The 26,383-nt window shown below is 43.4% G+C and overlaps 1 protein-coding gene across 2 annotated transcripts in view; it reads left to right on the top strand.

Annotated features, from left to right (window-relative positions):
• cntn3b (contactin 3b) overlaps positions 1–26,383 on the top strand; it is an 85,056-nt gene that overhangs the window by 21,188 nt on the left and 37,485 nt on the right. For both annotated transcript variants that reach the window (XM_061832115.1, XM_061832116.1), the window contains exons 3-7: positions 728–903; positions 7,670–7,768; positions 13,938–14,141; positions 19,835–19,937; positions 20,229–20,413. In XM_061832115.1, coding sequence (XP_061688099.1) covers positions 728–903; positions 7,670–7,768; positions 13,938–14,141; positions 19,835–19,937; positions 20,229–20,413 — 767 coding nt within the window. The remainder of the gene's footprint in view (positions 1–727; positions 904–7,669; positions 7,769–13,937; positions 14,142–19,834; positions 19,938–20,228; positions 20,414–26,383) is intronic.

Below are 26,383 nucleotides of genomic sequence, written 5' to 3' on the forward strand. Positions count from 1 at the left end.
GACAGGTGTTCAAATACTTATTTTCAGCTGTTTCAAAAAAAATGTTAAAAAAAATCATACATTATGATTTCTGGATTTTTCTTTTTGGATTCTCTCTCTTACAGTGGACATGCACCTACGATGAAAATTTCAGACCCCTCTATGATTTCTAAGTGGGAGAACTTGCAATAGAGCAGGGTGTCCAAATACTTATTTTCTTCACTGTATCTGAGGAAATATGACATTCGTGTTTTCAGGATGCAATTAAAGTTTTATGTAATGTCCTGCATTGTGGAAAGTTTCTTTTCAGATTAAATCAAAACAAGTAATCATAATTTGTAAAAACAACCAATTTGACTGGTTTTGATTTTTTAAATCACCCATTACCTTAAAAGAAAGAATCAAATAAATTCAACTCCATTAATCATGGAGAACTCACTGTGAAACGGATATTCTACCAACAAGAAAGCTCAAAATACTTAACCTTGGCCTCAAACAGAAAAGTATGTACTTAATGGATCGAAGTTAAGAAAAAAATTAAACCTGAAAATAAAGGTGTACACACTAAAACGCATAACACAAAGTTGAAACGTCAAGCCATAAGGGTTCTTAATGCCAAAAATACTCTCCATCTTACCTCAATTTGTTTTTTAGATATGGGCAGAGAAAGCTATTGATCTTTGTGATAAATACTGAGTGTGCATCTCCTGGGGGTTCAACTACTGATTGTGTTTGTGTTTTTTTTCAGATGGTCACTAAACGGAACACTCATCGATCTTGGGAATGACTACCGGCGTCACATGTCTGGGGGCAGCCTGATCATTAGCAATCTGGACAAGGACCAAGACTCTGGGATATACCAGTGTAAAGCATTCAACACGAGAGGTTCTATCCTGAGCCGGAAGGCCAGCATCCAATTTGCATGTGAGTACAAAAATCTCTGGCAACACACTTCATCAGAATATATCTTGTAGGTGATGTGCATGTAATGTGCTTGTGGTCTAGGTCTTCTGATATTACCTTCTTAGATTGCCAAGGAATATGTTTTAGAGGGGGTTATGCTAATCAAATGAAATGCCCGGTCCAATAAAAACTGTGGAAAAACCAACTTCTGAACTTCATAGATTATAGTTGGTGGTTTCAGCTCTGACAGTGTTGCTCAATCTAAATTGACACACACACAAGACACTGTGATCCATTATTCAAAGGAGACCAACTCAAGTAATGTTTAAATGATGTCGTAAATAACGTGTTTTCTTCACTCTGTATAAACAGCAGCAGCCTCTTTATGTATATTCTAGGGGGCACATCTTAAAGATTACATTTTAATTTATTTACTTATTTTGCTAAATTCCTAGACTGCCACCCATACAGTACAAGGCAGTCAGAAAGTGAGAACATAAGCTCAGGTCCGCTCTCCATTATATATATAGTCTTGTAATGAATCTTACATGCGCAGGCAGGCTGGACAAAAAGAAAAGCCACTTGACATTTATTGTCTGTCAAATGCACTGTGAAGAAGGTCTCAAAGATCAGCAGGCCTGATGTACTTTCTCTGTACAATGAGGACAACTTCCTGATAAAGTGTAGGAATGCTGCAACTCCTTTCCAGCTGATGTCCTTTTAAACCCATTTTCATTTTCTTCTATTTTTTTCCCTTTTTTTGTTGTCCTGTTCAGCTGTTAGATCAAGCAGAATTGAGAATCTGCATCCCTTTTATACCAAAATAGTTTTAATGGCAGAATGGTTTTACTGTGTCACAGTGGAATTTTTATGCTTCCGCTGTGGATTCTTAGTATTATAATTGAATTTCGTTGTGAATAAGAGTCAATCAGTCAAACAGAACAAAATTCCTAGAGGGAAGAGAGAGACAAGGACAAAGCGCTAATTATAAACAGGTTGAGAAAAGTAAATTATTACACATCTACAACAAGGAAACTATCGATGGATGTTGCATGGGACTGTAGTGCTACACCCAGTGAGGGAAGAACAGGACAAGATGGGACAGCACAAGGACAGGAGAAGAGCTGTGCAGGACAAGGGATCGTGGCTATACAACTTAAGTGGTGATCTTAAATGGAATCGTTGAAGATAAATCATTTTTTTGAGGTATGGTTCTCATTTTTATTGTCGCTATTCTTCCCAGTAATGATACAAACAAGTTATTTTATCATTTTAGGTCAGTTGAGATTTTTTCTAGAAGTGGTGCATAATTTAGTTTAGCTCTGTAAGTTTTGACAAGGTATTAATGCATAAATATTTAATGTTTCCTATAGGAATAGGGTAATCTGGGACTTGTTCTGCAGGAGTCTATGAGTTTGCTGTTATTGGGAGTATTGTAGATTTTGTCTGGTTAACAGTCTGGTTAGACTGAATGAAGAGAATACTTGGGTTCCTGTAGGTAAAGAAGAACATCATCAACCTAAAGATTTATTTTGTTTTCTGTCACTAGTGAGGAGACACCTTTAATATTAAAATTCGGATGAATAGTGGCAGCCAGAGGTTCGATGAATATTGCAAATTGCATTGGGGAAACAGCACATCCTTGTCTGGTTTCTTTTTGTTCTGCAAAGCTTTCTGAAGTATGTAATCTCATCTGTGGTGACTCGCTTTTGGTGAATTGTATAATGTTGCTGTCTAATATATGACCAAATTTCATAAGCCACATTTGCGAAGGACTGCAAACAGGAAAGCCCATTTAACTTTATCAAAAGCTTTCCCTGCAACATGTAACATAATAATTCCATCTAGGTTTTTAAACTGTGACATGATCATTAAATTTAAAAGACCTCTGACATTATTTGTGGAACTTCTACCTTAAATGAAGCCTGCCTGGTCATAGAAAATTATCGAAAGGCATACCTTTTCAAGTCTCGCTGCGAGGGCTTTTGAGATAACCTTGATATCTACATTAATCAGTGATAAGGGACGATAATTAGCTGGAAGAGTGGAGTCTTTCCCTGATTTTAGTAATAACTCAATCGAATTTGTGTTCACATGGCTACTAATTTGACGTTTGTCGATTATCTTGGCTGTTCTAAAAAAAAAGAAAAAAAATGTTGAATGAATTCAGCAAGGATTCTGTCTAGATAAGGGGCCTGTCCTGATTGCACATTTTTTCATGCTTTGTATAGTTTTGTGATAGTTAAAGGTCAAGTGTCATCCCTATAAACATTCTAAAATAGATATTGTAACATAATTCACTTCAATGTCTATATGAAAAAATAAATATGAGTGGGGAGCGCGTCATCCATGCGCAAAGTTGTAGAAGTGTCATTAGACATCCAAGTGGTTGCCATATTGGCTGCATCTCCTGTCCGTGACGCCATTGAAAACACGCTGTGGCCCCTACTGTGGGAGACAAACATGCCCCTTCTGACACAGAGGCTCTTTTCGAGGAAGAGAACATCTCACAACCGAGTGAAGTTAACGGGGCAATATTACCTTATTGTTTTGAGCCATATTTAGATGATATGCAGATCACGGCCAAACCACCTACCCACCCGATCCACCTTCGTGCAGCAACGTTTATCACCGTCTTTGGAGAGCTCTTTGGTCTTGGCCATGTTACAAGTTTGAGTCATACTGATTGTAAGGGGTGGACAGGTGTCTTTATGCAGCTAAAGACCTCACACAGGTGCATCTGATTCAGGATAATACATGAAGTGCAGGTAGAGTTTTAAAGGCAGACTATTAGGTCTTTGAGGGTCAGAATTCTAGCTGATAGACAGGTGTTCAAACACTTATTTGCAGCTGTACCACACAAGTAAATCGTTAAAAAAAAAATCATACATTGTGATTTCTGGCATTTTCTTTTGAGATTATTTCTCTCACTGTGTCATGCACCTACGATGAAAATTTCAGACCCCTCCATGATTTCTAAGTGGGAGAACTTGCAATATAGCAGCGTGTTCAAATACTTATTTTCTTCACTGTATATTAGAGTACTGGGGAGCCAAGGTACATAGGATGATAACAAACAAACACTGAATATTGGTATCAAACAGTGAGAAGGGGATATCATATTGTGGGATGGTGGTGAATTGTGGTGTGCAAGGAGAATTTTGAGCGACTTGTGTGTTTAGTGAATGTGGAATCAAGCAGAGCAGGAAATCAGAAAGATAAGAGTGAGGATTCATGCTGGTGGCATGCATGATTCCAAGCCCTTATTGTCATGATATGTCTGCGCATACAACGAGATAACAAGCACTACTCCACAAGGTTTGTAAACCAATGCAAATACAATAGAATAAAACATTAGAGTTAAGATAAAGTAACCCAGATGAAATATTCACAATCGAGGCACACTTGTTGCTAAAAATAAGGTGTCTACAGTCTTATTGCCCATGTGCAGGCATGGGTAATATTGTTACACATTTCCAATCCGTTTCTACACAAAGTAATAAAAGTTAAAAAAAAAAAGTGCAGTTGCAGAGATTTTCATTACAGTGGTGAGGGTGTTGAGTTCAAAGTGTTGATGGCGCTAGGGAAAAAAAAAACTGTCTTTGACTCAGTCAGGGTTTTGTGGGACCTGCAATGCCTACCAGAGGGCAGGTGAGTCCTGAGCAATATTAGCAGCTCTGCTATGGTAGCAAGAGCTGGTCATGTCCTCTGAGGAGACAACATAGAGCAGCTAGTCATCTTCTGGGCAATGTCGATCATGCTTTGCAGAGCTCTCCTGTCTGCTGTTGTACACCCAGCATACCACACTGTGATGCAGTATGCAAAGATTCACTCTATGGTGGTTGTGTAGAAATCTAGCAGCAGCTTAGCTTCCAGATTGTTCTTCTTGAGCACTCTCAGTAAGTGTAGTCACTGTTGGGCCTTTATCACCACTGCCATGGTATTTACAGTTCAGGTGAGATTGTCTGTGACTTGGACTCACAGAAATCTGAAGCGATGGACGCTCTCCACACAATTCCCATCGATGAACAGTAGGGCCTGGTGCATGCCGCATTTCTCCAAATCCAGGATAATTTCCTTTGTTTTGTGGTGTTTTTTGTGAGGTTGTTTACCAAACACCACTTTGTCTTTCAATCTCATAACTGTAGGCAGATTGTATATGTATACAGAAAACATTCAAAACACTGTATTTTACAGATATTTGTGAAATGAATCCCCATTAATGTACACACAGCACCCCATATTGACTGAAAAAATTTAATTGAATTGAAATGTGTCCCATTTATGAAAAGAAAAAAGAAAAAGTGAAACATCACTCACTCATAAGTATGCAGACCCTTTGCTGTGAACCTGTATATTTAACATGGTGCCGTCGATTTCTTGATCATCCTTGAGATCATCTTCTTTGGACATATCAAACTTTCATTGGAGTCCAGCTGTGTTTTATTATACTAATTGAACTTGATAAGGAAAGCAATACACCTGTCTATATAAGACATTGCACCTCACAGTGCATGTCAGAGCAAATGAGGAACATGAGTGCAAAGGAGCTGCCTGAAGAGTTCAGAGGCAGAATTGTGGTAAGGCACAGATATGGACAAGGTTGCAAAAAAAAAAAAAAAAAAAAAAACTTTTGTCTCTACTTAAGAATCCTAAGAGCACAGTGGCCTTCATAATCTTTAAATTGAAGACATTTGGGATGACCACAACCAATTTGTTTTGAGCCACAGCTCCAAAAAATTAGGTATTCTCACAATTCAAAGCAATCACAAAGGAGAGAGCCTTTAATTAACTTTTCCATTTAATTATTTATTTATATGCTTATTATTGAAGTTAGTACAACTTAAAATGTTTTTAAAAGACTTTCATGCTACCAAGTTTAGAGAAACGAGATTGTAATAAAAAAAAAACCCACAACCTTTGTGAGGATTAGCAGCTCCAAAAATGGATGGATGGACATACAGTACAAAATCAAAATTCACATAGTAGAAGTGTTTTAATGCATGTCACTTAAAATTTCACCCATATCAGGTTCAGTATCTTCTACATGTATCAATCTTTACATGATTCAAAAAGACAAACAATTACAGAACAAGGTGACATAGCTGTTAAAACATGTCAGGACAATAACCTAGCCATGAGACACAAAGAACTGCCTAAATCTCTGTCTAAAAAAATCTATGCCAAGGTACAGAATTGTGTCCAAGCAAAAAAAAAAAATAAATAAAAAAATTATATATATAAATAAAACATCATATCATATCCATCTATTTTCTTTGCCGGTTAGCCTCACAAGGGTCGTGGGAGTGCTGGAGCCTATCCCAGCTGCCGATTGGCAGGAGGCAGGGTACACCCTGAACTGGACACCAGCCAATCGCAGGGCACATAAACACAAACAGCCGCACTCACAATCACACTTTGGGGCAATTTAGAATGTATATATAGTATAATATAAAAATATTTAAAATGCTGCCTGTAGGACCAGGATTGTGACCCAGGCCTCTCCTCTAGCATCATTGTTTAAAAACTCTAAAACACCTCTGGAAGAGTAAAACCACATAGACCAACTACTGTATACAGTATGTCAAAAACCTTTTCAACCCCTTTCATGGAGTTGGTAGTAATAGGGTTCTGTGTGGTGTTTGCATGCCTGCGAGAGTACTCTGGTTTCCTCCCACATCCCAAAAATATGCGTGCTCGGTTAAGTGAAAATTTTAAATTGCCTCTAGGTGTAAATGTGAGTGCAAATGGTTGTTTATGTCCCCTGCAATTAGGTGCTGATCAGTTCAGGGTGAACCTGCCTCTCACTCAAAGATAGCTGAGATAGGTTCCAGTCTGATCCTGCTGAGGCTAAATGGTACAACAAAAATGGACGTGCCTATCAGATGTTTATGCAATCAGCTGAGTGTATGAATCTCATCATTCCTTGGAATTGTAACTTAATGTACTGTAAATGAAGGACTCACCAAGGCAGTATGCTCACATCATAATAAAAGTCACCTCTGTCTCTATTTCAAGGCAGCCATCTCCTCCTGTTGACCCAGGTGTCCTTTCGTGACTTGGCACTGTTTGATTCCACCTCGGTCATCAGAGGGCTGCTCATTAATCTTACCAGTGCTCTGTCCCACTTCTCGCCATAATCTTCTCCCTCCTAATTTCCCTTATCGGTCACACTGACTTTCTTTTGTTTATGTTTGGAAGGCTTACACCGGTCTGTTAGCCAGAGGGTGCAGGCAGATTAGAGAATGTACAGCTGCAGCTTACCTCCATCACTCACGAAGTCAGAGGTGGTTTTTCATCCCAGGTTTAGGTTTTGTCTGCCTAAACTGCTTATTAATTTGAAAGGGATGAGTTGTACTGTGAGTATGGATGGGGAAGCTAATGCTTTTAAGTGCAAGATTACACCACATTTAATAATGATGCTACTTATGGCTGCTGGCAGCGCAAACTCATTTGTCATGCATGCTCCCTAGTGTTTGTTCAGTCTGTGTGCTGCCTAATCTTTTCGTTGTGCAAAAGAGTAAACGTCATACAGCTATATCTATCGCTTTCATCAGCACTCCAGATGCTTTCAAAACATTACAGGCTGTCAGGAGATTTCCCAGGGCAAACAATGATGTCCTATTAAAGTCCCATGGCTCAAAGTGTAACATCAAATACATGCCTCAGTGCATAAGTGAAAGCTGGGCAGGGAAAGCGCGTGATCCCAAACAGATAGTCCAATACAGTCAGTGACTTCATATGTTTATGCTTTTAATCGAAATCCGTTTTTACCTTATTTCCTCAGATCTTGATAACTTCAAAACACAAACAGTGAGAAGTACAGTCAACGTCCGAGAAGGTCAAGGAGTGGTTCTCTTATGTAGCCCACCGGCACATTCTGGAGGTAACTTTCCATAACATTTTTCCAGTTAGTTTTAGAGTTTGTAAATGTAGCTTAAGAGTTGCATTTGATCAATGTACAGTGTAAACCCATATATTTTGCTTTAATGTCATGTTATGAGGGGAGGCATGGTGGATAAACTGGAAAGCTTTGGCCTCACAGTTCTGAGGTCCCGGGTTCAAGCTCAGACCTGCCTGTGTGGAGTTTGCCTGTTCTCCCCATGCCTGGGTGGGTTTCCTCCGGGCACTCCAGTTTCCTCCCACATCCCAAAAACACGCAACATTCATTGGACACTCTAAATTGCCCCCAGTTGTGATTGTGAGTCCGACTGTTGTCTGTCTCTGAGAAAATGGATGGATGGATGCCATATTATGGGATGCCATGCAAAGATAAAAAACTCCACTTTGTTTGGGCTAAGGGCAATATAAGTGCAGTACTTTATTGTGCTTTTTTTTTTTTTTTTTTCCGTGGTCTTAACAGTCAAACACCCATTCTGAGAAACATACTGACAAAGCAGTTCCTGACCAGATTTTATTTATCTGGATTTGTCATGCCAAGCTATTCAGGACTCAGCTAGAGTACTTCACAGAAAAACATCTTTCTGCATTTTTTTTTTAGAAGAAAGGGATAATAAATATTTGCTCAAGTGACGTTCCAAATAGAGATGCCCCCCACCTCCATTTTTGGACAACTGAGGAGCATGAACAACGGGTGCTGAGAATCTCTCTCATTGTACAGTAGCTTGCACATTGGAAAACCAATTTCCCACACAAGAGAACAACTTGTAGCAGAGTGCATTGTACAGCTGTTCTATGGGATAATGTGCCAGAGTACCCTGTGTGAAATACAGTTTGACAGCTTTCTCCTCTGACACAGGCTTATGCACAGTTGCCTCCTGCAAGCAAAGCACTATTCTGTATTGTCACATTTTCAGAAATGAATGAAAGGCAAGCTTTTGGAGGCTGGTGTTGCTATCTTTTGTTGTCCGCAGCTTTCTCCTTTTATTTACCGTTTTAAAAGAAGTAACATTAATGTAAAGTTTATCTGACACCTGCAAAGCCCTGTATATAACCTTTTTAGTTGCCAGATGCACTGTGAAATCAGGACCAATTTCGAGTCTTATTGTGCATTAATGTTTGCACAATGAAGAGGAGTAACAATGGACAATTGTCCCAATTGGCCATACAGCGATCATATTCATTTTTTACCAGCACATTTGAAGGCAGTGTCACGTCCCATCGGAACAAGAGCAGGACCCAAATGCAGGACTCGGAAGATGCAAGGTAGTTCAAGGAGACACGTATATTATATGCAGAGGTAGGGGATCGAGCAAGCACTCCGGTGCAGCAACGGTAGTTGGGACGTCGGGCGAAGAGAGCAGGTGAGCGGACAGGCAGGAGTCGGTACACAGGAGAACAATCAAAGCAGGCAGAAGTAACGAAGGAGTCAGGCTTACAAGGTTGGTCGGAGAACGGATGAAGGTCGGTACACACAGGTTCAATCAGGGATACCGGAGCACACGAACGGGACATGAAGATCATCGAACTGGCCCGGCCAGTTGTCATCGTGGTCATATAAATCCACAGCATAATCAGGCTGCATGAGGCGCAGGTGTGCACCTTCCAATCAGCGCACCTGTGTGGACACCCGCACAGCTCGTGCTGGAGCGGGAGGATCATGACAGGCAGTTACAAATCCTGAATGTTTGCTTGCTCAAAGTGGATGAAAATTAATCATCTTACACTTTAATGGCCTGATATCCTAAAGGTTTGCCCATGCGAAAAAATAAGCAAATTTAGTTGTGTCATGTGCATGGCCAAGCCACTGCTCTGAGCAGTGCTGCCTGCGAGGGGCAGAGGCAAGGCCAAGCCACTACCCTGGGTGGTAGTGGCTCTGGCTGCTGGCACATACCTGTTTTCTATTGGACTCTAATTAGACCATGCATTTATGTTTGGAATGTGTCATCGGATTTTGCCAGTTGCTTTGTGTTAGTGCGTATGCTTCACCACATACTGGGTTACTCCGCTACTGTGCATAACTTGTAAGTTTAATGTGGAGCAACCCTGTGTCACAGCGAGCCTGTGCCATCATAGTCAAGTCACGTTTTTGTTATGCTCCTTAGTTTGCCTCATAATCATTGGACCTTGTTTTTTGTTTTTGGACCTTGCTTCTAGCCTAGCTTTTTTGTGCCTCTGCCTTCTTGGACTGCTACAATGTGTATGACCCTGACTTTGAATAAAACCACACTCAACATCTTTCATCTCGGAGTCTTGCATTTGGGTCCGACCCCGTGCCGCTGGCACATGACAGTTGTGGATCCAAAATGATATGGAAGTTGATCGACTAATGGGGAATGACCAGAATTACACCTATCAAACATACAACCACACAAATCCATCCATCCATCCATCCATCCATTTTCTTAGCCGTTTCTCCTCACAAGAGTCACGGGAATGCTGGAGCATATCCCACCTGTCAACGGACAGCAGCCAGTGTAGACCATGAACTGGTTGCCAGCCAATCGCAGGGTACTTGGAGACAGACAACAGTCACACTCACAATCACACCTATGGGAAATTTAGAGTGTCCAATGAACGTTGCATGTTTTTGGGATGTGGGAGGAAACCGGAGTCCCCGGAGAAAACCCACGCAGGCACGTGGAGAACATGCAAACTCACACCCTGGACCTCAGAACTGTGAGGCCAACGCTTTACAGCTGCTCCACCGTGCTGCCTAACGCACAATTGATGTGTGGAAAATAAATTTTGCTCACTTTATTGTTGATTTTACATTGTTAATGTGGGACTGACATCCCTATTAACATTCTAAAATAGATATTGTAATGAAAAATACATATAACAGTATTCACTTCAATGTCTATACGGAAAAAAAAGTGAGCGGAGAGCGCGTCATCCATGCACAAAGTTGCGCAATTGAGTGTCCCTCGAAATCCAAGTGGTCGCCATATTAGTCGCGTCCTCTGTCCTTGACGTCATCGTTACTTCCGCCATTGAAAGCGCGCAGTGCCTGCTACTATGGAAGCCGAACAACAGAGATATTCGCATTTTTCTGACGCCCCTTCTGAAACCGAAGCTCTTTTCGAAAAGGACAACACCACACAACCGAATGAAGTTACCGGGGCAATATTACACTGTTTTGAACCCTCAGGGCAATATTACACTATTGTTTCGAGCCATATTCAGATGATGTCCGATCACGGCCAAACCGCATCCCGTCCGATTCATTCATCGCAGCCGGCTGGTGCGGCTTATAACAGAGGCGAGCGGTGCTCCTTTAGGGGGGTGCTTGCAGTCGAGCCGGGGCGCTTTATGCGCGCACGCGACTGAGTAACGCATTCTCAGCTGGGTTCTTCAGAGCCGCCTCCGTCGCAAAGCCCGACGCGCATCCTTCGCAGAAGCTGTGACCGCCGAACGTGGCGCCTCAGCCGGTGTGGCTGAGTTTCGGCGCCCGTGGTTGCATATAAGGAGGAGGTGGAGCTGAGCTATGTTGCTTTTAGGGGTATGTTCAAAGTTGCCGCAGTACGCGATGAATACTATCGAGACATTCTTGGCTGGGCGACGCGCACATCGACACATTTCATACGCGAATCTTTTGTTACGTTATGAGAGACACCGATTACGTGGTCCGCCCCAAACTATTATTTTTTTTCGTAGCTGTATGCGCTCATCAACACATTTGGCATCTGCCAGCTTATGACCACTTCTTGGGAGGCCTTCATCCGAAGCTGTCACCTTGTCTGGTTCCTGCTGTGCTTTGGGGCTCCTCCTCGAGGACGTCCGGCCAAGTTGCCCTCTGCCCACTCTGGTGCTGGACATTCTGGCCGAACTGATCTGCTCCGCCAGATTCCTCGCTTTGGGTCACCTGGATGGCCACAAGACTGGGGTGGGGTGTTTGTGCCCTCTCTCGGGCCCCCTGGTCATTTTTTTGTTCTGTCGTGTCTGGGATCCAGGCCTTGGGTGGGGCTCTGTCAGGGGCATGGCCAAACCACTGCCTTGGGCAGTGCTTCCTGTGAGGGGCATGGCCAAACCACTTCTGTGGGCTGCTGTACATTGGACACTAATTAGACCAGGCATTTAAGTTGTAAATGTGTCATCGGCATTGGCAAGTTCGTTGCCTTTGCATTTCTGCATTTTGGGATACTGCGCTACTCTGGATAAGTTTGCAAGTGTTGTGTAGAGAATCCATTTGTCACAGTGTATCTGTGCCTTCTTAGCCTTGTTACTTTTTGTTGACATTTCAAGTGTTGCCTAATAGTCATCATAGATGCCCATTTTGGACTGCTTAGTGGTATTCAACCTTTGTTTGGAATAAAACCATACCTAATATCATGCCGTCGTCCTGGAGTCCTGCATCTGGATCCAGCCCCGTGCCTCGTGGTCATGATTCACTCGGAACAAGGTGAAAAAAAAAAATTAACATGGCTTTGATCTGGCAGCTGGCTTGCGAGAAATTATTTGAAATTATTTTTAGTAACTGACAGACCAAACCTTGCTTGACACTGTGACGAGTGTGAACGGTAGATACACCCTGCCCGTACTCCAAAACTACACTTTTGTGTGTCTGGCAACTTACAGACAAAAGACCCTTCAGGGACGAATTGGGCGCAAATTATCAAATTATGGACACCGTCACCAAAGTGTTTCAGCAATTGCTGAAAACAAACTTGCTTGCTTTTTCTGTTTGTTCTTTTTCTCCTTCTTCTTCAAAATTACCTGCTCGATGCCCCTGCCCATCTATCTCACGTGGTCACCACGAATGCTCATTCCACACGACCATCATGAATTCAGGCAGTCACCCTAAATTTTGTTCTGTACGAACAGTTTGCTTGTCATCTTTGTGGTCCAGTTCCTTTGAATTGTTTTCCTGTAATTTTCTCCCTTAGATATAATAGCTTTTTCTGCAAATTTTCACTTCCCGTGTTGTTTTTGTGTGTTTGACTGCAATCTGTAATTGAGAACTTTTTTTTTTTTTTGGTCCAGAGCGTGACTATGTATTTCTCACTTTTCCTAAAGTTTATGAATATAAAAAGAGATGTGATGCAAGCATTTACATATGGAGTTTTCTTTTCCTAAATTATTTACATTTTAATCCAAAACCAATAAACGTTACAGAACTATGAACTATCTGACTTCGGCTTGCCAAATTCAAAGGAACAATATGTCTGCATCACTGCAACCTGGTCGGAACCTTTACTTCTCTCCACAGCCTGATCTTTACTCCTTGAGATTGCATTAGGTGATTGACAGTCATTCCATTCCAGTTATGACTCATTCTCTCTCACCTCAGAAGTGCTAAACTAGACAGAACAACTCTTCGCCATTCCAAATCTGTTGAGTGAGCTTCACTTATAATTGAGTATTTTTTTACTACCCAGGCGGATCTTTCTTTTATTTTGATTGAACCACTGCTTGTGAACAAGGATGACAATTATGAGTTCTCTACAGCACACTATCTATTTGTGGATTCCGCTGTCTGCATCTATGCCACCCATAAGGAAAATTACTTTTTTACCTCTGTCTCAGAGCTCAAACATCATGGGAATACCTCTGTATGAATGACAATCCATTTTATTTTTTCTCCCTTTCCTTAGGATGCCTTTTACTTCAGCAAAGATTACATATTACATTTGTTAAGTATCATTTTTTTGTGCAAAGTAATTGTAGCCCTGGTACTCCGTGTTTCCAGTTCAATTCATTTTGGAGTTTGATATATATTTTCTTCAAAGACTATGGTATTTGTACTGGAATACCTACTGGGATGCTGACAAGGGTTGCGGGAAGATAAAAATCACTGAGTACAGATATAAAGCATAAAACTGACTTAATGTAACTGACACCCAATAATCATTTCTGTTTTACGATGGAAAGAATACATTGTCATAAACAAAGCTGTTTCTCTTTAGTAAATACCGTAAAAGAAAGAATATTAAATGCTGGTCATCATCCATTCTTATGCTATGTTAACTCTGTTTTGTTCTTAGTGTCTTATGCTGCACCATCCATCATACACACTCCACAGTGAATGCACAATATAGAGTTTAGTTTTTCCGTCCATATTATGAGCTGGAATGACTTTTTACTTTTTTTACTATGCTGAAAAAAATCCAATGTTCCATTTATTTAAAGGATTTTACTTTTTTTTTATTTTCCAGAACTGACTTTTGCATGGATCTTCAATCAATATCCCCACTTTGTCCAACAAGACAGTCGTCGCTTCATCTCACAGGAGACTGGAAGTCTGTATATTGCCAAAGTTGAACCCTCAGATGTGGGCAACTACACTTGTGTGGTCAACAATACCATCACAAAGGAGAAGGTGTTAAGCTCCCCGACCCCACTGGTCCTCAGAAGTGATGGTAAACCTAAATAATAGAGCATCAGTATTTTGTTGTAAAACAGTTAACCACATCCAATACAGTTCATAATAAATAATGTAATGTGTAATAATAAATCATGCCTGTGATTTGGTTATAGACTCGAACAATTTATCTCAGCATTTTGTGGGTACTCCACAATGAGCGAAAGTTACACAGGGTTATTTGAAAATGCAAAATGAAACTAAATGACACAACCAGTGAGCACTGTGCACTCATTAGCCCTGTTATCATTTTGGGCGAGTGTCTACTCCTGTTTGTACACTGAAAACAGGTAAAAGCAGGTGTTTGCTTATGGCATTTTCAAGGTCAAAGATGGCAGCGTGCACGGGTGCAGTGCCACTAAGCTGTCCAGTTTGGTGCTTTTTCATTTTCATTATTTTGGCACTATGTGTGGATTTTCATAAAGCCACTTTCACCTATAGCTTCCGGGACCTGATTGATCTGGGACTAAAGCATAATTTATCAATCACTAACAAATATCAAAACAAAAACAATATTCTGGAGGACAACCCGAGACCACCAGGATCTCCGTAGATAGTCTGTCTACCAGCAAGTGAGGGAGAAGATGGAGGGAGCGAAAACAAAAACAAAGATGTCATTCAGAGCCATGGAAGCAACCTCACAGACCAGTCAGTGCATCACAGAAAATAACTCAATAAAGATGGGGAAGAGGGATTACAACACATCACCGACTCCAACAAAAATATCCAGATGTGTGCCGTAAACACAGATACCTCGCTGGCAGAGGAACTAAATCATTTCTTTGCCCACTTTGAGACTGACAGATCAGGTTCAGTCTCATCACAACCATCTCCCATCAGCAGCACACTGACGCTTCAGGAATGAAGTGAGACATGTCCTCACGACTGTAAACACCAGGAAGGCTGCCAGCCCAGATGGAGTTCCTGGGTACGTACTGAAAGCCTATACTGATCAGCTGACCAGTCATTTTACAAAAATCTTCAACAGCTTCCTGCAACAATTAACTATTGCTTCCTGCCTGAAATCTCCCACAATCATGCCCTTCGCCAAAAAGCCAGCCATCTACAATCTGAATGATTACAGGCCTGGCTTTGCGAGGCTAGTTCCACGTCACATTAGGGACTCACCCGCTCTGTCACTCGACCCCTACCAGTTTGCCTCCAGAGGAAACTGGTCCACCAAGGATGCTATCGCAATAGCTCTCCACACTGCACTGAGCAACTTGTAACACCAAGGGAAATATGTGAGGATGATTTTCATAGACTTTTTCGCAGCCTTTAGTACCATCATCCCAGGTATTTTGGTTGACACACCCTCCCTCCTTAGACTCTCTTCTTCCATCTGCTGATGGATTGAAAACTTTCTCACAAACCGTCCAGAGTCTGTCAGACTTGGCCCACACCTCTCTTCCTCAATCCACTCAGCACCGGGTCCCCTCAAGGTTGTGTACTAATTTCTCTTCTATACTCTCTGTCCACATGTAATTGCATACTAGCCCATCCCTGAAACTCCACCATCAAGTTTGCTGATGATACCACCATCATTGATCTCATCTCAAAAGGAGGTGAGTCTGCTTCCGGAGATGTAAATACCCTGGCAGTGGTGAAAAAGGCAGAGCAGCGCCTCTGTTTCTTGAGAGTGCTCAGTAAGAACAATCAGAAAGCGAAGCTGCAGCTTGCTTTCTACAAACCCACCAGGGACACCATCATCACACACTGCTTCACATTGTGGTATGCTGGATGTACAACAGCGGACAGGAAAGCTCTGCAAAGAGTGATCACCAGCGCCCAGAAGATCACTGGCTTCTCTCTGCTCACACTAGAGGAGATTGCTAGCTCTCGCTATCACAGCAGAGCTACAAATAACGTTATGGACTCTTCCCAAACCTGGTTACTACCTGTTTAACTTGTTGGTCTCTGGCAGGCGTTACAGGTCCCACAAAACACAGACAAGGACACTCAAAGACAGCTTTTTCCCTGGAGCCATCAACTTAAGACCACTTTTGGGGGTGTGGGGGTAAACCGGAGTGCCCAAAAAAAAAACCCACGCAGGCATGGACAGAACATGCAAACTCCCCAACAGGGATTGCGCCACACTGCGCATATATATACAGTATATATACAGTATATAAATATAAATATATATATATATATATATATATATATATATATATATAATATATATATATATATATTATATATTATATATTATATATATATATTATATATATATATATATTATATATTAAATGCAGCCCTATGGGGGCACAAACCAGTGCAATCTGTAGGCCGGTCCCAAGCCCGGATAAATGCAGAGGGTTGCGTCAGAAAGGGCATCCGGCGTAAAAACTGTGCCAAACAAATATGAGCGTTCATCTAAAGAATCCCATACCGGATCGGTCGTGGCCCGGGTTAACAACGCCCGCCCCCGGCACTGCTAACCTGCAGGGCGTCGGTGGAAATTCAGCTACTGTGGGTCGAAGACAAAGAAGAGGAGGAAACCGGATCCAGCGTCAGAAGAAAAAGAGGAATGCACAGAGCCTACAACTGAGTGTAGGGACTTTGAATGTTGGGACTATGACAGGAAAAGCTCAGGAGTTGGTTGACATGATGATTAGGAGAAAGGTTGATATTCTGTGCATCCAAGAGAGCAGGTGGAAAGGTAGTAAGGCTAGAAGTTTGGGAGCAGGGTTTAAATTATTCTACCACGGAGTAGATGGGAAGAGAAATGGAGTAGGGGTTATTTTGAAGGAAGAGCTGGCTAAGAATGTCTTGGAGGTGAAAAGAGTATCAGATCGAGTGATGAGACTAAAATTTGAAATTGAGGGTGTTATGTATAATGTGGTTAGCGGCTATGCACCACAGGTAGGATGTGACCTAGAGTTGAAAGAGAAATTCTGGAAGGAACTAGATGAAGTAGTTCTGAGCATCCCAGACAGCGAGAGAGTTGTGATTGGTGCAGATTGTAATGGACATATTGGTAAAGGAAACAGGGGCGATGAAGAAGTGATGGGTAAGTACGGCATCCAGGAAAGGAACTTTGAAGGGCAGATGGTGGTGGACTGTGCAAAAAGGATGGAGATGGCTGTAGTGAACACTTATTTCCAAAAGAGGGAGGAACATATAGTGACCTACAAGAGCGGCGGTAGAACCACGCAGGTAGATTATATTTTGTGCAGACGATGTAATCTGAAGGAGGTTACTGACTGTAAAGTAGTGGTAGGGGAGAGTGTAGCTCGACAGCATAGGATGGTAGTATGTAGGATGATTCTGGTGGTGGGTAGGAAGATTAAGAAGACAAAGGTAGAGCAGAGAACCATGTGGTGGAAGCTGAGAAAGGAAGAATGTTGTGCGGCCTTCCGGAAAGAGGTGAGACAGGCTCTCGATGGACAACCGAAGCTCCCGGAAGACTGGACGACGACAGCCAAGGTGATCAGAGAGACAGGCAGGAGAGTACTTGGTGTGTCATCTGGTAGGAAAGGGGAGAAGGAGACTTGGTGGTGGAACCCCATAATACAGGGAGTCATACAAGGAAAGAGATTAGCGAAGAAGAAGTGGGATACTGAGAGGACTGAGGAGAGGTGAAAGGAGTACATCGAGATGCGACATAGGGCAAAGGTAGAGGTGGCAAAGGCTAAACAAGAGGCATATGAAGACATGTACACCAGGTTGGACACGAAAGAAGGAGAAAAGGATCTCTACAGGTTGGCCAGACAGAGGGATAGAGATGGGAAGGATGTGCATTAGGTTAGGGTGATTAAGGATAGAGATGGAAATGTGTTGACTGGTGCCGGTAGTGTGCTAAATAGATGGAAAGAATACTTTGAGAAGTTGATGAATGAAGAAAATGAGAGAGAAGGAAGAGTTGAAGAGGCAAGAGTGAAGGACCAGGAAGTGGAAATGATTACTAAGGGGGAAGTCAGAAAGGCATTACAAAGGATGAAAAATGGGAAGGCAGTTGGTCCTGATGACATACCGGTAGAGGTATGGAAGCAATTTGGAGAGATGGCTGTGGAGTTTTTGGACCAACTTATTCAACAGAATACTAGCGGGCAAAAAGATGCCTGAAGAATGGAGGAAAAGTGTTCTAGTTCCCATTTTTAAGAACAAAGGGGATGTTCAGAGCTGTGGGAACTATAGAGGAATAAAGTTGATGAGCCACACAATGAAGTTATGGGAAAGAGTGGTGGAGGCTAGACTCAGGACAGAAGTAAGTATCTGCGAGCAACAGTATGGTTTCATGCCTAGAAAGAGTACCACAGATGCATTATTTGCCTTGAGGATGCTCGTGGAAAAGTACAGAGAAGGTCAGAAGGAGCTACATTGTGTCTTTGTGGATCTAGAGAAAGCCTATGACAGGGTACCAAGAGAGGAACTGTGGTACTGCATGCGTAAGTCTGGTGTGGCAGAGAAGTATGTTAAAATAGTACAGGACATGTATGATGGCAGCAGAACAATGGTGAGGTGTGCCTTAGGTGTGACAGAGGAATTTAAGGTGGAGGTGGGACTGCATCAGGGATCAGCTCTGAGCCCCTTCCTGTTTGCAGTGGTAATGGTTAGGCTGACAGATGAGGTTAGACTGGAATCCCCTTGGACCATGATGTTCGCAGATGATATTGTGATATGCAGTGAAAGCAGGGAGCATGCAGAGGAACAATTCGAAAGATGGAGACATGCACTGGAAAGGAGAGGAATGAAGATTAGCCGAAGTAAAACAGAATATATGTGCGTGAATGAGAAAAGTAGAGGGGGAAGAGTGAGGATACAGGGAGAAGAGATAGCGAGGGTGGATGACTTCAAATACTTGGGGTCAACAATACAGAGCAATGGAGAGTGTGGTCAGGAAGTGAAGAAACGGGTCCAAGCAGGTTGGAACAGCTGGCGAAAGGTGTCTGGTGTGTTATGTGACAGAAGAGTGTCTGCTAGGATGAAGGGCAAAGTTTACAAAACAGTGGTGAGGCCGGCCATGATGTACGGATTAGAGACAGTGGCACTGAAGAAACAACAGGAATCTGAACTGGAGGTGGCAGAAATGAAGATGTTGAGGTTCTCGCTCGGAGTGACCAGGTTGGATAGGATTAGAAATGAGCTCATTCGAGGGACAGCCAAAGCTGGATGTTTTGGAGACAAGATTCGAGAGAGCAGACTTCGATGGTTTGGACATGTTCAGAGGCGAGAGAGTGAGTATATTGGTAGAAGGATGCTGAGGATGGAGCTCCCAGGCAAAAGAGCGAGAGGAAGACCAAAGAGAAGGTTTATGGATGTGGTAAGGGAAGACATGAGGGCAGTTGGGGTTAGAGAGGAAGATGCAGGAGATAGGCTAAGATGGCAAAAGATGACACGCTGTGGCGACCCCTAACGGGACAAGCCGAAAGGAAAAGAAGAAGAAGAAGAAGATATATATATATATATATATATATATATATATATATATATATATATATAATATATATATATATATATATATATACACACACACATATGTACATACATGTATGTACATATGTATATATATATACATATATATGTATATGTGTATGTATGTATATATATATGAGTGTGTGTGTTACTCAACAGCCACAATGATTTTTTTTTTTTGCTGCCCCCAAGTGTGACTGCTCTCTTTTTGATTCAGAGTATATGCCATGGCTACTGTTCATTATTGATGTTAAAATTCTCTCCCTTTTGTAGGAGTAATGGGAGAATATGAACCTAAAATAGAAGTTCATTTCCCTGACTCGATTCCAGCTGCAAAGGAATCACTTGTGAAACTGGAATGCTTTGCTCTAGGAAAGTAAGTCAGCATTATGGTGGCTCTGAGATAAGATCATCCATGCACGGATTAGCCTTAATCAAGATGATTTAAGGTTGCTAAGGCATCACATTGTTTATTTTCATACTCATCAAGCTGTTTAAGTTCTTTTTAGAGCTTTTGAACCCTTAGATGATCCTGTGCAGTAAGTGAAAAAGTACAGTACCTGTTTAATTTGTTTGATGAACTACACGGTACAATGATATATACAGTACACATTTCAATCAGTAACTAACAGTTGTCATTAAAGGAACGTTTTCTTTTCTTTTGCAGTCCTGTCCCAGAAATAAGCTGGAGGAGAATAAGTGGAGTCCCTTTTCCAAGTAAAGTAAAAATGAAAAACTCAAACGCCGTTCTGGAGATTCCATATTTCCAGCAGGAAGATGCAGGAACCTATGAGTGTATTGCAGAAAATCGACGGGGTAAAAATGCAGCACGTGGTCGTATTTCATTCCATGGTCAGTAAACACGCTTCTTCGTACATCATTCACTTAATTCGCCAACAGATGATACTGAATTCTGCCATGTTTTACAATAAGGAGGAGCAATTTAATCTGTTTACTTGCAAGCACTGAAAAATTGTCTTGCATAATGGTTGAGCTTTACGATAAACAGTATAACATCACAATCACAACAATATTCCTGAGTCAACCATAAAGCACATCTCTTCCACAGTACAATCCACAATAGGTTTCATGAAAATTGTAGTCTAGGTTTTCCATGACATGTCTGTCTCTCAGGAAGGTGCTGGGTTTTGTGTATTTTTATTCAAGTAATATGGCAGCATGGTGGGACACCTGTAGAGTGTTAGATTCACAGTTCTAAGGACCGGGGTTCAAATCTCACTGTGTGCCGTTTGTATGTAGCAGTCTGACAAGGCAGAGGCACAGAAACGCTTGGCTAGGCGGGATCCAAAAGACATACAGCAAGGGTACGATAACTCTGAAACAAATTAACTAACTCAACAGGACAGGATCAAACTAAAAGCCACAGACTTCACTGTGACAAGGGTTACTCTAACTTACGCGTAGAAGCTGAGAGTCCCACAGGCAGTGAATGCAACTCACTGAAGAAAGGCAACGAACTAGCAAATGCCAGTGGCAAAAACTCCAACTTAAATGCCCGTCTAACTACAGTACAAAAATAAAAAACACCGCTCAGAGCAGTGTCCTGGCCACGCCCCTCTTGGCAGTGGCCAAGCCTTGCTCATGACAGAACCCCCCACCCAAACCCCCAATCCCCCCCTTAAGCATGGATCCCAGTCGCGACAAAACCAAAAAACAAAACAAAAAAATGACCAGTGGAGGGTGGAAGGGGGTACAGGGCAGGGCACAAACATAACCAACCCCAGTCTCTCCACCCAAAGCGAGGCGTCCGGCCGACCAGGTCAAGAGGTCGGCCAGCATGCCAAGCACCAGGGTCCCAATGGGGAGATTCGGGTGGATGTCCTCGAGGAGGAATCCAAAGGCGAAGCAGGAACCAGAAGGGAGCAGGCGACGACTACGGACGGAGACCTCCCAGGGTGGTCGTCAGGCGGCCAGGGATCAGTCGACGCTGAGGCTTGGTCGTGAGGCAGCCGTGGATTGGTTACCGCTGAGGCTAGATCAGGAGGCGGATGGGGACCTGTTGCCGCTGAGGCTTGGTCGTGAGCCGGCTGGAGATCGGTCGCCACCGAGTCTAGGTCGGGAGGCAGCCAGGGATTGGTCGGCGCTGAGTTTTGGTCGCGAGGCGGCCGAGGACGGGTCGCATACCTCTCGCTTCCATCGGGACAAGAACAGGAGGCGGCCGAGGAGTCGTTGCTTCTGCCTGAACAGGAGCGTGGGGCGACTGAGGAGTCATTGCCGCCGCTGGGGCAGGAGTGTGGGGCAGCCAAGGAGTCTTTGCCGCCTGAACATGATCCACAAGCCGCAGAACTTTGCATTGTTGCTCTTTCAATTTCTGACTTGGCACACCTGAACTGGGCACTTGCCCATGAATGAGAGTCAGCGGCTTTAGTTAGAACCCGACTGGCTTCTCGTCTGGCTCAGAGTCAGAGTTCCCGGTGGGAGACTGGCAGAAACTGGATGGCATGAATACATTGTTCTTGGGAACAGAATGGAGCAACGGAAATGATAAAGTCCTCTCCCTTTTCACTGGAGGAAAGTAGTTTTTCTCATCCCTATCAGAATCCTCTCTATCCTCTGCACCTGAGCCCTCGGCAGAACGCTTCTGAGTTTTGGGGTGTGGCGCGGCAACGGGTCTCTTGCTACCGTGATGTGGACGAGGCTCGGCAGCTGGTCAGTCACCACTGCGACGTGGGCTTGGTTCGGTAGCAGGTTCGTTGCTACTGCGACGTGAGCGTGGTTCACCAGGAGATCTGTCGCCACTGCGACATGAGCTTGGGTCAGCAGCGAGTCCGTGGCTATGGCAACGTGGACTTGGCTCAGCAGTGGGTCGGTCGCCAACGTGACGTGGACCTGGCTCGGTAGGGGGTCGATTTCCACCGCATAGTGGATCTGGCTCGGCAGCAGGTTGGTTGCACCACGACATGGATCTGGCTTGGTAGCGGGTCGGATGCCACTGCGATGTGAGCGTGGGTCAGCAGCGAGTATGTTGAAACCGTGATGTGGGTGTAGCTCGTCCAATAATCTAATTTCCATTGAACCTGGTCCATGAGGACCTTACGTTCGGCACTCTGCCGCTCTGTTTCTGCCTGCATTTCACGATAGAAGACCTTGTGGTCCTCGAGTCGCTGCACATCGGGAGTTGCGGACCCCTCCTTCCTCTGGGCTGGAAGTTTCGCCATCAGCTCCAGGTCTGCTGGCTTGGTCGTTGCCGGCGAGGCGTGGATGGACGATGGCGGTGTCTTGGTTGCCCCGTAGTGGTAGGCACAAGGGGGCACCCTACTTGGGCGTCTCCTCTGGCCGCAACGTGGAGGACCTGGGTAGATGGCCAACCGGGTACCCAAAAAAGAATTGGAGAATGATGACTTGGACCTACCGGGCAAAGGCACTCGGAAGCTGGAGGCGTGGGGCGCCGATACAGACTGGGACTGATCACAGGGAGCGGAAATTCACAATGTCCGAATCACAGTGAGGCAGCCAGTTATATAAATTTAGGTCTTCCTCAAAGTCCAAAAAATGCTAGTCCAAAAGGATATGCAGTGGTGAACGGGTCGTGGTTGGCACGTAATGATGATGCACGGGCGTGGTGGCTGACAAGGCAGGAAGGGAAAATATAACGGAACCCACCCGAATAGGAGATACTTGGTCCTTGGGCGGGCAGCATCCCAGCGACGTGCCCAGCGATGCCTCACCTTTCCCGCTGAATCTTGTTCTGGCCAGTTCATTCTGTCATGAACCTCCGGTGCGGGGTGGACCCATATGTAGGACTTCGAGGCAGAAGCATAATGTTCAATGTAGTTTAGTCTGGAAACTGGGTCACACACGGTGTAGCAGTCCTACAAGGCAGAGGCACAGAAACGTTAGGCTAGGCGGGATCCAAAAGACATACAGCAAGGGTTCGACGACTCTGAAGCAAACTAACTCAACAGGACAGGATCAAATTAAAAGGCAGAGAATCGCTGTGACTAGGGTTAGTCTAACTTATGCGCAGAAGCGATGAGTCCCACAGGCAGTGAATGAAACTCACTAACGAAAGGCAATGAACTGGCAAATGCTATTGACAAAAACTCCAACTTAAATGCCTGTATAATTACAGTCCAAATGTGAAACAGCTATGACCGGTGACAGGTGTCACCGCCCAGAGCAGTGGCCTGGCCAGGCCCCTCTTGGCAGTGGACAAGCCTTGCTCATGACATTAGGTGTGATTTTGAGTATGACTGTTGTCTGTCTCCATGTGCACTGCAGTTGAGTGAGAGTGAGTGAAAGAGAGAGGAAGTGACAGAAAGAGAGAGAGAGAGAGAGAGAGAGAGAGAGAGAGAGAGAGAGAGAGAGAGAGAGAGAGAGAGAGAGAGAGAGAGAGAGAGAGAGAGAGAGAGAGAGAGAGAAGGTGGGGAGAGTGGCATGGAGGTAGTATTAACTGAGGAATTCAAAACAAAAGTATTTGGAGTCTGGATTTGTTCTGTTTCCCTTTGTCAATTTGGAAGCAGAAGCACAAATTCCGTCCAGCTCATGAAAGCGACTTGATTCTGATGAGAACTATGTATCAACAATGTCACTATAACCACGAACATCAGTGTGTTATGTTAGGATAATGTGAAACTTTCAAACATTGAAGCTTTTTCCAAAAAATATCCATTTGTAATATCTTCTACTTCACTTTAGGCCTTGCAAAAAAATTTAGTACTGTCGAGTAGTTTGAGTGCATATGGTCTCAAATAAAAAAAAAAAACTAATGAACAATCAGGTACATCAAACAGACCACACTGCCCATATTGGTTCATTATATTAAGGTTCCACTATAAAGTAAATATGTTTAGAGATGAGAATCAGAATCATCTTTATTTTCCCAACTATATGAAAAACACACAAGGAATTTGTCTCCAGTAGTTAGAGCCACTCTAGTACAACAGAGAGTCAATTGAGAGTGAATACTTTTGAGACCTATAGCCATTGCGAAGAACAGTCATCGAACAATCAAAGATTGCTAATAATCAATTTATGCTCACACATGGAAGAAAAAAAATGTCTTCCCTGAAGTTGAATGTGTTTTGTGTTATATGGGGTACGTACCCCATGTTGGGTTATGAGGCAGTGGCTGGGTGATATCCGAGCAACATGTGGGCCGTTGACAGCCTGAATGGGGTTAGAGAAGCTGGGGAAGGTCCAGTGAAAGAGTGTCACCACCATCTGCCCTTGCCCAACCAAACGTCATGAGTGCGAGGTGTGAGGAGGAGGGGAAAAAATTTATCCACGGAGACCAGTGCGTGTCGCATGCTGTAACCGCATATGGGGCACAAGAGCCCACAGAAGCAGGTTGTCCTGCCTAATTTCAATGGAGGGAAAATGATCCTGGCAGAGGATCTTATGGTCATTTTGCTGGCTCTGAGGCGACTTCTCTGCAGCCTCTGAATGCGTGTGCTATCTCTGGAAATTCTTGTTAATGATCTGTGAGACAAGGAAGTTGCCTTCATGTATTTGATTGACACTTGAAAGGTCCATGAGGCGAGATTCTCAGTGCTCTCAGTGATGGATCCACAGCTTAAATTATGTCTCAGTTCATGACCATTTTAATGTCTGCGTTCATATACTGTACCTTAAACATTTTTTTTTTATGAATTGAATTGACTTTCCTGTAATATATCAAATTTACAAGATGTCTTTTACTCTGTTTATGGGAAAAAAAATGTCACTGTCAATGCCAGCAGCTTCTCAAATATCTTAAGATCATACCTGGAGAGAGTAGCGTGATGGAGTACAAGTGAGCACATCTGCCTCACAGTTCTGAGGACCCAGGTTCAAATCTGGGCTTGCCTGTGTGGAGTTTGCATGTTTTTCTTGCGCTGGTGTGGGTTTTCTCTTGGTACTCCAGTTTCCTCCCAGATCCCAAAGGCAAACATGATAGGTTGATTAGACTACATTGCTCATAGTTGTGAATGTGACTGTGAATAATTGTTTATATAATGTCTTCCCTGGCTGGCGACCAGTTCGGGGTGTACCCTCCCTCTCGCCCAAAGTTAACTGGGATAGGCCCAAGCATGCCCGGGAACCTAATGAGGTTCCCAGATATGGGAAACCTGAAGAAATTTGCAAAGTATTTATGATAATGATCTTAGATAGTGGAAGCTCGACTCAGGACAGAAGTAAGTATCTGCGAGCAACAGTATGGTTTCATGCCGAGAAAGAGTACCATAGATGCATTATTGGCCTTGAGGATGCTAGTGTAAAAGTACAGACAAGGTCAGAAGGAGCTACATTGTATCTTTGTGGATCTAGAGAAAGCCTATGACAGGGTACCAAGAGAGGAACTGTGGTACTGCATGCGCAAGTCCGGTGTGGTGGAGAAATATGTTAAAATAGTACAGGACATATATAATGGCAGCAAAACAATTGTGAGGTGTGCCTTAGGTGTGACAGAAGAATTTAAGGTGGAGGTGGGACTGCATCAGGGATCAGGTCTGAGACACTTCCTGTTTGCAGTGGTCATGGATAGGCTGACAGATGAGGTTAGACTGGAATCCCCTTGGACCATGATGTTCGCAGATGATATTGTGATATGCAGTGAAAGCAGGGAGCATGCAGAGGAACAATTAGAAAGATGGAGACATGCACTGGAAAGGAGAGGAATGAAGATTAGCCGAAGTAAAACAGAATATATGTGCGTGAATGAGAAAGGTGGAGGGGGAAGAGTGAGGCTACAGGGAGAAGAGATAGCGAGGGTGGAGGACTTCAAATATTTAGGGACAACAATCCAGAGCAATGGTGAGCGTGGTAAGGAAGTGAAGAAACGGGTCCAAGCAGGTTGGAACAGCTGGCGGAAGGTGTCTG

Source organism: Syngnathoides biaculeatus, chromosome 10, assembly GCF_019802595.1.
Source record: "Syngnathoides biaculeatus isolate LvHL_M chromosome 10, ASM1980259v1, whole genome shotgun sequence".
NCBI lineage: Eukaryota > Metazoa > Chordata > Actinopteri > Syngnathiformes > Syngnathidae > Syngnathoides > Syngnathoides biaculeatus.